This window comes from Strigops habroptila, chromosome 21 (genome assembly GCF_004027225.2).
Source record: "Strigops habroptila isolate Jane chromosome 21, bStrHab1.2.pri, whole genome shotgun sequence".
NCBI classification, from domain to species: Eukaryota; Metazoa; Chordata; class Aves; order Psittaciformes; family Psittacidae; genus Strigops; species Strigops habroptila.
This window is the reverse complement of record NC_044297.2, coordinates 480,518-490,914: the sequence shown is the minus strand read 5'-3', so window position 1 is coordinate 490,914 and position 10,397 is coordinate 480,518. Positions and strand designations below refer to the sequence as shown.

Below are 10,397 nucleotides of genomic sequence, written 5' to 3'. Positions count from 1 at the left end.
CTCACCCATGGGATGGGTGCCAGCATGGAAAGGAAGAGCTGGAGGCTTTGGCCAGGGGACATGGGTTGGACACACTGAGAGGTGCCCAGTGCCAACCCCATGGAGCTCAAAAAGACCAAGGCAAGGTCCTGCCCCTGGATCAGGGCAGTCCCAGGCACAGCTACAGGTTGGGCAGAGAAGTGATTCAGAGCAGCCTGAGGAGAAGGACTTGGGGCTGTTGGGTGAGAAGCTCCCCATGACCCGGCTTCAGTGTGTGCTTGAGCCCAGAACCCCCCCGTGTGCTGGGCTGCACCCCCAGAGCGTGAGCAGCAGCTCAGGGAGGGGATCCTGCCCCTCTGCTGCGCTCTGGGAGACCCCCCCTGCAGCACCGTGTGCAGGGCTGGTGTCCCCAACATAAGGACATGGAGCTGCTGGAACAAGTCCAGAGGAGGCCACAAGGATGATCAGGGGCTGGAGCAGCTCCTGTATGGAGCCAGGCTGAGAACATTGGGGCTGTTCAGCTGGAGAAGAGAAGCTGCGTGGAGACCTCAGAGCAGCTTCCAGTGTCTGAAGGGGGCTACAAGGATGCTGGAGAGGGACCTTCATCAGGGACTGGAGCGATAGGACAAGGGGTGATGGGTTCAAACTGAAACAGGGGAAGTTCAGGTTGGATCTAAGGCAGAAGTTGTTCCCTGTGAGGGTGCTGAGGCGCTGGCACAGGGTGCCCAGAGAAGCTGTGGCTGCCCCATCCCTGGCAGTGTTCAAGGCCAGGTTGGACACAGGGGCTTGGAGCAACCTGCTCTAGTGGAAGGTGTCCCTGCCCGCGGCAGGGGATTGGAGCTGGATGAGCTTTAAGCTCCCTTCCAACACAAACCATTCCCGGATTCCATAATTTATTGAGCATGGGGCAGACCCAGATCCCAGCCCCAGCACAGTCCAAGCAGGGGCCGGGCTCCTCAGCAGCTCTCGGGGCGCTGGTACCTCCAGAAGGCGATGTCCCCGTCGTCGCCGCAGGACGCCAGCAGCCCGGGCTCCGTGGGGCTCCAGGCCACGCAGTTGACGTCCTGCGCGTGGGCCCGCGGCACGTGCGCGGCCAGGCTGAAGCTCGGCTCCTGCGCGGCGCCGCTCGGGCTCTCCTCGAACACGCGGATGGCGTCGTCGCCGCAGGCCGTGGCCAGCGCCCCGGTGAGGTGGCACCTGCCGGGGACAGGGATGGTGTCACCGCGCTGCCGGGACAGGGATGGGGCTGGGGCTCCCGCAGCAGCAGCACTCACCACGCCACGTCGTAGATGGTCCTCGTGTGGTACCCGGAGAGGTTGCAGACGCACTTCCACGTGGGCTCCGTGCCGCTGCAGGCCACCCCTGGGATGCAAGAGCACAACCTCAGCTCCCTTCCTGCTCCTTTCCCCTCCCTGCCCACTCTATAGCCCTTTTCTTCCCACTCTTTCCCTTCCCTGCCCACCCTATTCCCTCCTTGCCTACTCTGTATCCCTTCCTTCCTGCTCTTTTCCTTCCCTGCCCACTCTGTTCCCTCCCTGCCTGCTCTTTTCCTTCCCTGCCCGTTCTTTTGCTTCCCTGCCTTCTCTGTTCCCTCCCTGCCTGCTCTTTATCCCTTCCCTGCTTGCTTTCCTTTCCTGCTTGCTCTTTTCCTTCCTCTTCCCAGCCCATCCCACTCTTCTCCCCCCCCACCTTCTCTTTTCCATCCCTGCCCACTCTTTATCCCTCCCTTCCCACTCTTTTCCCCGTTCTTTTCCCCTCCCTGCCTGCTCTTTATCCTTCCCTGCCCCTTCTTTCCTTTTCCACTTGCTCTTGCCCTTCTCTCTTTCCTTCCCCTGCCCTTCTCTTCCTCTTCCCTCCCTGCCTTCTCTTTTCCCTTCCCTTCTCTCTCTGCTCCTCCTTTCCATTCCCTGCCCTTTCCTTTCTCCCTCTGCTCCTCCTTCCCTTCCCGCTCTGCTCCCCAGCAGCTCACAGCACCTGGGGGCGGTGCCGGTGCTCACCGTGCTGGTTGCCGGGCTGGTACCGCTGCCACACGCGCACGGTGCGGTCGTCGCTGCAGGACGCCAGGCGCTCGCCGCTGCGGTCGAAGGCCACGCTCCACACGGTGGATTGGTGCCCCTCCAGCGTGGCGCAGCACACCCAGTCATCCTCCTCCTCCCGGTACAGCTTCACCGTGTCGTCGTAGCTGGCCGAGGCCAGGAGCTGGGCGAGGGAAGGGCGTGAGGTCACATCCCTCCCTGCTCCTCTTTGAGGACCATGGAATCAACTGGAAAAGTCCTTCAAGATCATCAAGTCCAACCGTTCTCCAGCAATGCCAAGGCCACCACTGCCCCATGGCACTGAGGCCTTGGCTACACGGGGTGTGAACACTTGCAGGGATGGTGACTCCAGCCCTGCCCTGGGCAGCCTGTTCCAATGCCTGAGCACCCTCTGGGGAAGGAATTGTTCCTCAGCTCCATCTAAACCTCCCCTGGGGCAGCTTGAGGCCGTTTCCTCTTGTCCCATCCCTTGTTCCTTGGGAGCAGAGACCAGCCCCCTCCTGGCTCCATCCTCCTGTCAGGCAGTTGGAGAGAGCGAGAAGGTCCCCCCTGAGCCTTCTCTTCTCCAGACTAAACCCCCCAGGTCCCTCAGCCGTTCCCCATCACACTTGTGCTCCAGGTCCTGCACCAGCTCTGGTGCCCTTCTCTGGCCTCGCTCCAGCACCTCAATGTCTCTCTTGCAGTGAGGGGCCCAGAACTGACACAGGATTCGAGGTGCAGCCTCACCAGTGCCCAGCCCAGGGGGACAGTCACTGCCCTGACCCTGCTGCCACACTGGTGCTGAGCCAGGCCAGGATGCTGGTGGCTTCTTGGTTGCCTGGGCACAAGCTGCTCATGTTCAGCTCCATCAATCAGCACCCGCAGCTCCTTTTCCATGAGCTGTTTCCCCAAGCCTGGAGCGTTGCAGGGGGTTGTTGTGGCCCAAATGCAGGACCCGGCACTTTGCCTTGTTGAACCTCATCCCACTGGCCACAGCCCATGGATCCAGCCTGCCCAGATCCCTCTGCAGAGCTTCCCACCCTCCAGCACATCAACACTCCCGCCCAACTTGATGTTGTCTGCAAACCCACTGTGAGTGCCCTCGATCCCCTCATCCAGATCATCAATGAAGACATTAAACAACATTAAACAATATTAAACAACACTGGCCCTGACACTGAGCCCTGAGGGACACCACTAGCGACCAGTCACCAACCAGACGTGACACCATTCACCACCACTCTCTGGGCTCTGCCATCCAGCCACTTTCCAACCCAGTTTTCTTCCCCTCCCTGCCCGTTCCTTCCCTCCATTCCTGCTCTTTCCCTTTGTCAGGAGCCAACGGGAGGCTGGTGGGGCCAAACAAGCCTAAGGTGCTGCTCTCCAGGCCCATTCCCAGCACTGGGATAGGGTCTGGGTTGGGAACGGGGCGGGAATGGGGGTGTCCCAGCTCGTACCTCCTGGTTTGGGTGCCACACCACGTGCTTGACGTCCTGCGTGTGGGAGTTGAGGACGCTGACGCACTCGTACTCCTCCTCCTCATCCACTGCAGAGAGGAGGCTGGTGCAGTGACACAACCCGGGGCTGGGGGCCCCCCGTTGTGCCTCCCCAGCCCCCATGGGAGCTCCTCACCCCCCAGCTCTCCCCTCACCTTCCCAGACCCAGACGCTCTTGTCGCGGCTGCAGGTGGCCAGGAGCGTGCCCGAGGGAGCCCAGGCCACTGACTTCACCTCGTTCTCGTGCCCCTCCAGCGTCGTGATGCACTGTGGGGGCACAGGAGAGGGGAAGAGAAGGGGTTGGAGGGCACAAGGAGGTGCTGGGGGGGGACAGGGTAGGGTTAGGGGGCACAGGGGTGGGTATTGGGGGATATGGGGTGGAATTGGAGGGTTTGGGGGGTTATTGGGGGACATGGGTTGGAGGACACGAAACGATGTTGGGGTCACAGGGCATGGCTAAGGGACATAGGGAGGGCGTTGGGGGGGCAAGGGCAGGGTTGGGAAGCACAGAGAGGGCTATTGGGGGGCAAAGGGGGGGGCTGTGGGGCATGGAGGGTGTTAGGGGGCACAGGGCAGGGATGGGGGAGCAGAGAAGGGGTGTTGGGGGGCCCAAGGGGGGATGTTGCAGGGCACGGGGTGGAGATTGGGGGGCTCAGGGGGTCGTTGGTGGGCACAGGATGAGGTTGGGGGGACCCTGGGCATGGCTGAGGGGGCAATGGGGGGGGTGTCTCACCTCGAAGCCATCCTCTTGCTTCTTCCAGATGCAGGTGGTGGCGTCGAAGCTGGCGGAGGCCAGGTAGTTGCCGCAGGGGGACCAGGCGACCCTGCGCACCGTGCGCTGGTGCCCCTCGCCCAGCACCGCCCGGCACGACCACACCGGCCCTGCGGGCACCGGGCATCACAGCGCGGCCACAGCCCCCGACCGCTGGACACGCCCCCTTCTCTTAGCCCCGCCCACTCCCCCTCTGGCTCCGCCCCTAATCACAGCTCCCCTCTCTGGCCACGCCCCCTCCGCAGCCCAGCCACCGTTCACATCTGGCCACGCCCCCTCACATAGCCCCGCCTATTTCCTATTTAGCCACGCCCCCTCCGCGACCGTAGGCCCCGCCCCTCACGAGGCACGGTAGCCCCGCCCGCATTCCCCGCCCCCTAAGCAAAGCCCCTCCCATATTCCCATCTGGCTCCGCCCCATTCCCACGGCCCCACCCTCGCGCCCCGCCCACTAACCATAGCTCCGCCCTCATTTTCCCCGGCCACGCCCCCTCGCCACAGCCCCGTCCCTGGCCCCGCCCTCTCCCGTTAAGCCCCGCCCCTTCCCCAAGCCCCGCCCCTCTCACACCCCACACCCCCCCCGCCCGCCCGGCCGCACCTTCCCTGCCCCAGAGGCGGACGAGCCGGTCTCCGCCGCAGGACGCCAGCAGCGCCCCGCCGGGGCTCCAGGCCAGGAACCAGCACCGGGATTCAGGGTGCGCGGGCACCCGGCACAGCAGCTCCAGCGCCTCCTTCATCGCGGCGCTCCGGATCTAGCGTCAGCGCGCCGGAACCGGAACGCCCGCAGAGGCGGAAGCGGGGTTGAGGCGGAGCCGCGGCCGGTAGAAGCCGGGTGCGGAGCCGATGTACACCCCGGGCGGGCCGGGGCTGCCCGGCGGGCGGCGGCGCCGGGGCGGGGCGGGCGGCGGGCTGCCCAAGCAGCCGGAGCGCAGCCTGGCCTCGGCGCTGCCCGGCGCGCTGTCCATCACGGCGCTGTGCACGGCGCTGGCCGAGCCCGCCTGGCTCCGCATCCACGGCGGGACCTGCGCCCGGCAGGAGCTCGGCGTCGCCGATGTCCTGGGATACGTTGACCCCGAGTTGCTCCGAGGTGAGGCCGGGCCGGGAGCGCGTCCCCTCCGTGGTAGCCCCGCGCTCCCCGGCACCCCGCTGAGGCTTCACCCCCTGCCCGAGCCGCTCCGGTGCCGGCTGAGCCCGTCGGGAAGGAGAGAAGCGCAAATACATTGATCCCAGCGTGAGCTATGGGGTGACCGAGTCATGGAACCGTGGAATGGTTTGTGCTGGAAGGGAGCTTAAAGCTCCTCCAGCTCCAACCCCTGCCACGGGCAGGGACACCTTCCACTAGAGCAGGTTGCTCCAAGCCCCTGTGTCCAACCTGGCCTTGAACACTGCCAGGGATGGGGCAGCCACAGCTTCTCTGGGCACCCTGTGCCAGCGCCTCAGCACCCTCACAGGGAAGAGCTTCTGCCTCAGAGCTCATCTCAATCTCCCCTCTGGCAGGTTAAAGCCGTTCCCCTTTGCCCTGTCCCTACAGGCCCTGGTCCAAAGCCCCTCTCCAGGTTTCCTGGAGCCCCTTTAGGCACTGGAAGCTGCTCTGAGGTCTCCACGCAGCTTCTCTTCTCCAGCTGAACAGCCCCAATGTTCTCAGCCTGGCTCCATACGGGAGCTGCTCCAGCCCCTGCTCATCCTCGTGGCCTCCTCTGGCCTCGCTCCAGCAGCTCCATGTCCTTATGTTGGGGACACCAGCCCTGCACACGGTGCTGCAGGGGGGGTCTCCCCAGAGCGCAGCAGAGGGGCAGGATCCCCTCCCTGAGCTGCTGCTCACGCTCTGGGGGTGCAGCCCAGCACACGGGGGGGTTCTGGGCTCAAGCACACACTGAAGCCGGGCCATGGGGAGCTTCTCCGCAGGCTGCTCCATCCAGTCTTCCTCAGTTTGTGTTTGTGGTTGGGATTGCCCTGACCCAGGGCCATGATCCCACCTCTCCAGCCTGTCCAGCTCCCTTTGGATCCCATCCCTTCCCTCCCACATGTCACTGCACCACACAATCCTCTGTCCATTGAGATATTTAGGTGGAAAAGCAGAGTTCTGTGGTGGTCAGCACCTGCCTCTTCTCCCTGCCCTCGCAGATTACTGCATGAACCCACAGACGGTCCTGCTGCTCCGGGTCATCGCCGCCTTCTGCTTCCTGGGAATCATCTGCAGCCTCTCCGCTTTCCTCCTGGATGTCTTCGGGCCCAAGCACCCGGCACTGAAGATTACCCGGCGCTATGCTTTCGCTCACATCCTCACAGGTAAATCCCTGCAGGAACACCCCGTGTTGGGGTTTCCATCACAGACCCTTAAAAGGATGGAAAAAAGTCCCCAAAGGGTGTTTTCCATCCCTTGGGTTGTTGCTGTGGTTCCCGTCCTACCCACAGTGCTTCCCCTGCACTGGGTTTCCCCTTCCATGGTGAAAATTGGAGTTAAATCTAGGTGGGAACGGTCAAGGATGAACATTAAGTGTCTCCTGGTGGGTCTTGTTCCTTAAAGAAATGATCTAGAACCTCTCTGAGGAGAAAGGTTATATATTTCTGACTCGTGAGGTCGAAGGAGCTTTAATATCCCTTATCCCTGGTGGAATTCCCAGCTGAGACCTGGGCAGCTCAGGGAAAGGCCGAGCATCACCCTGCCCTCACCATGGAGCGATGATTCATCCCTGCTGCCCCTATTAGCTCCCAAAAACCCGCTTTCCAAACGTTTCAGCTCTGCTTTGCGTAGCTCAGCGGGTTCCATCTCACCCTGTGCTCCTCCACTGCGTTTTTCCCCCTGTCCTGATGGATTTGGGCCATACACTGCCCCGTTTCACCGCAAGCTCTGCCCAAACCTCTGGGCTCAGCCACATCCACCATGAAACCACGTCCCTGCTTGGTGCTCGCTCAGGGTGTCTCCTCTCCCTCCCGCAGTCCTCCAGTGCGCCACCGTCATCGGGTTCTGCTACTGGGCCTCGGAGCTGATCCTGGCGCAGCAGCAGCAGCACAAGAAGTACCACGGCTCCCAGGTCTACGTCACCTTCGCCGTCAGCTTCTACCTGGTGGCGGGCGCCGGCGGCGCCTCCATCCTCGCCACGGCCGCCAACCTGCTGCGCCACTACCCCACCGAGGAGGAGGAGCAGGCGCTGGAGCTGCTCTCCGAGATGGAGGAGAACGAACCGTACCCAGCCGAGTACGAGGTGATCAACCAATTCCAACCGCCGCCGGCCTACACCCCCTGATCCCGGCTCTGCTTCCTGCCCCCCCCAGAACTCCACATCCCCACACACCCCCCCCGCCGTCGCTCTTCCCACCCGGAGGAAGGAACTTGTCGGCTCAGCCCGTCCGTGTTTTCCTCCCATCTCTTCTACGAACTCCACAATGTGATTTTTAACCCTGTTGGCTGAAATAACGGCGGTGTCATCCCCGGCGCGGCTCCTTCCCGGTGTTTTGTCCCGTTGGAGCTCTCCTGCGGCGGGAAGGAGGGAATCATGCAGCCTGCTGAGCTCAGTCCCACCTCCACCGAGGCATCCCATCGCCCGGTGTCTGTATTTATAGCGGTTTGTAGGGACTTCTAGCCCGGCACAGCGGGAGGGAGCCCGACCCGCTCCCCCCGTCACCGCCGCTCCCTGGTTTGCACTTTAGTTCAGGCTCCGGGCGGGATGGGGACGGATTCGGGACCAACATACGGGACCTGTCACCCCCATAATGTCCCAGAAGCTCTTTGTCCCCCGGGAGCAGGTTTGGGGGCAGCTCTTTGTCCCCCCATCGAGCCGATCTGGGGGGTTTTAACCAAGATTTGGGCACAGCGCCGGCTCCCGGCTGGAAAACCGGCCTCTGCCCGTGGTTTTATGCAAGATCTCGATCTCCACGCCAGCCAAACTCCTGCTTTTTGCCCCTACTTTCATTCCTCTCGGTGTTTTCATGTCCTGCTCTTCGCTGATGATCCCGGTTCCCTCCACAAACACTGAGAAATGCTGGACCTTGAGTGAACGCCTTCCTGGGAGCGCCAGAGAGCCGAGGGAAAACCGACCCGGCACCTCCAGACCTGGAGGAGGTTGCTGGAGGGATGAAGCAGGATTTTGGGGCTGTTCAAAGCAATTCAAACAGCGAAAGACCCCACAGGGACACATCAACCTGAGCACCGCAGCGCTGGAATCTTCAAGGCTGGATCCACGGAGGGCGCAGGGGTTTAGGGAAGGAGTTTTAAGACTGGAATGTCGCTCCATGTAGGTTCCCATCCATCCCTCTCATGCTTTTATTCCCTATTTTCTTGCTGTTTTGCCCAGCTCGTCCCTTTTACCCCACTCCCTGCACCCGCAGCAGCTATGCAAGAGCTTCGGCCGCGCTCCGGGGCTCCGGCTGTGGCATGAAACCAGAAAACTCGGCTCTGGGAAGCGCTGCCCGTGCCTGGAGTGGCTCCGAGGAGGGAAATCAGCCTCTTCAAACCCTCAACGGGAGGTTTCCAGCCTCTGCCTGGAAAAGTTTGGGATTCCCAGCGGTGACTGAGCTGCAGAAGGGGCCTCGAGTGTCCCCATCTGGGCACAAGCACTCGGGGTTCCTGCACAAACCCCCCAGCGCGGGGCCGGGGCATCACTTCCTACCGGGAACAAGGTGGGAGCTGGGGATGGGGCTCCCCCAGCCCCACTCGGGGGGAATAAAGGGGGTGCAAGAGCTGCGTGGAGCTTGGCTTTGTGTTGGGGAAAGGTGGGGGGGGGTGTGGTTGTGCTGCCCCCCCCAGTAACCTGCCCTCCATAACCCCACATTCATAGAATCCCAGCCTGGTTTGGGTTGAAGGGACCTTAAAGTTCCTCCAGCCCCAACCCCTGCCACGGGCAGGGACACCTTCCACTAGAGCAGGTTGCTCCAAGCCCCTGTGTCCAACCTGGCCTTGAACACTGCCAGGGATGGGGCAGCCACAGCTTCTCGGGGCACCTCAGGGTCTGAATGTTCACACTCTGGGAGCTGGTTTGTGGGTCCCTGGAAAGTGCTGCCCAGGGAGGCTTTGCACAGATGGATTTTTAGGTGAGTAACTGAGGATATCCATGTTGGTGGCACTGTTCCAGAGGGCACCCTGTGGGGAACGTGCCCAGCTGTTTGTTTCTGTCGTAACACACTAGGTTTAGGAGCAGGGTCTGGATATTCGCACGTAGGGAGCTGGTTTATGAGCATCCAAGAGCGCTGCCCTGCGGAGGTTTACGTGGCTCAGCAGGGGTGGATTGCCATGTTGGTGGCACTGTTGCAGAGGGCACCGTGTGTAGGTGATGCCCAGCACCACCTTTCTGTCCTGGCACCTTAGGTTTAACATCAGGATGTGGACATCCACACTGTGGGATCTGGTTTGTGGGTCAACAGAGAGTGCTGTCCAGGGAGGCTTCACACAGGTGGAGTTTTAGGTGGGTAAGTAACTGAGGATATCCGTGTTGGAGGCACTGTTCCAGAGGGCACCCCGTGTGGGACATGCCCAGCACCAGCTTGCTTTCCTGGATCTTCAGCTGTGGGAGCAGGGTCCGGACATTTGCACTCTGTGAGCCATGCTCCAGAACACACGAGAGCGGGCACCAGAGATGAAGTACACAGATGGAGTTGAGTTTTAGTTCCAAAACTGAAGAGCGAGAGCAATGCTGGTGGGGCTGTTGCAGAGCTCTGTGTGTGTCGGTGATGCCCAGCACCAGCTTTCTGTCCTGGCTCTTTGGATGTGGGAGCAGGGGCCGGATATTTGTGATCTGCATTGTGTACTCCAGGACACACAAGAGCACTCAACGCAAGCGCCGTACACAAATGGGGCGTTAGGTTGCTGTTGTGTTTTAAGCTAGGGTGGGTGAGCTGCCTGGTTGATGGCACCGTACCGGAGGTGTTCAGGTGTAAGGGGTAACCAGCAGCAGCTTTCTGTTCTGGCACCTTGGGATTAAGAGCAGGGGCTGGATGGTTGCGCTCTGGGAGCTGTGCTCCAGGACACCCGGCCGTGTTTTATGGAGCAGTAGCACAGAGGTAGAGTTTTATGTGGCCAAATGTGGACAGATTGCCCTGTTGGTGGAACTGTTCAAGAGATCCCCATGTGTAAGGGATGGACGACAACTACCAACACCTGAAGAAAGACCCCTGGTTCCACCTTCTTGTCACTGCTCTA

At 61.7% G+C, this 10,397-nt stretch overlaps 2 protein-coding genes across 2 annotated transcripts; one reads left to right on the top strand and one right to left on the bottom strand.

Annotated features, from left to right (window-relative positions):
* Positions 1-855: 855 nt before the first annotated feature.
* CIAO1 (cytosolic iron-sulfur assembly component 1) lies at positions 856-5,045 on the bottom strand. Its single transcript, XM_030510019.2, has 7 exons — positions 4,860-5,045; positions 4,224-4,372; positions 3,646-3,757; positions 3,452-3,540; positions 1,977-2,178; positions 1,254-1,341; positions 856-1,176 (listed from the first exon to the last, which is right to left on the bottom strand). The coding sequence occupies exons 1-7, from the start codon at positions 4,996-4,998 to the stop codon at positions 936-938; spliced, it is 1,020 nt and encodes a 339-aa protein (XP_030365879.1). The 5' UTR covers positions 4,999-5,045; the 3' UTR covers positions 856-935.
* TMEM127 (transmembrane protein 127) lies at positions 4,980-8,942 on the top strand. The gene is made up of 3 exons (XM_030510026.1): positions 4,980-5,348; positions 6,386-6,550; positions 7,202-8,942. The coding sequence occupies exons 1-3, from the start codon at positions 5,105-5,107 to the stop codon at positions 7,507-7,509; spliced, it is 717 nt and encodes a 238-aa protein (XP_030365886.1). The 5' UTR covers positions 4,980-5,104; the 3' UTR covers positions 7,510-8,942.
* Positions 8,943-10,397: the final 1,455 nt, after the last annotated feature.

Coding starts and splice junctions, on each gene's coding strand:
- CIAO1 (XM_030510019.2), bottom strand. CDS start 4,998: ATGAAGGAGGCGCTGGAGCTGCTGTGCCGGGTGCCCGCGCACCCTGAA. Junction 3,541..3,645: donor GAGCGTCTGGGTCTGGGAAG/GTGAGGGGAGAG, acceptor TCCTCTCTGCAG/TGGATGAGGAGGAGGAGTAC. Junction 1,177..1,253: donor ACCATCTACGACGTGGCGTG/GTGAGTGCTGCT, acceptor TGTCCCCGGCAG/GTGCCACCTCACCGGGGCGC.
- TMEM127 (XM_030510026.1), top strand. CDS start 5,105: ATGTACACCCCGGGCGGGCCGGGGCTGCCCGGCGGGCGGCGGCGCCGG. Junction 5,349..6,385: donor TGACCCCGAGTTGCTCCGAG/GTGAGGCCGGGC, acceptor CTGCCCTCGCAG/ATTACTGCATGAACCCACAG. Junction 6,551..7,201: donor TTTCGCTCACATCCTCACAG/GTAAATCCCTGC, acceptor TCCCTCCCGCAG/TCCTCCAGTGCGCCACCGTC.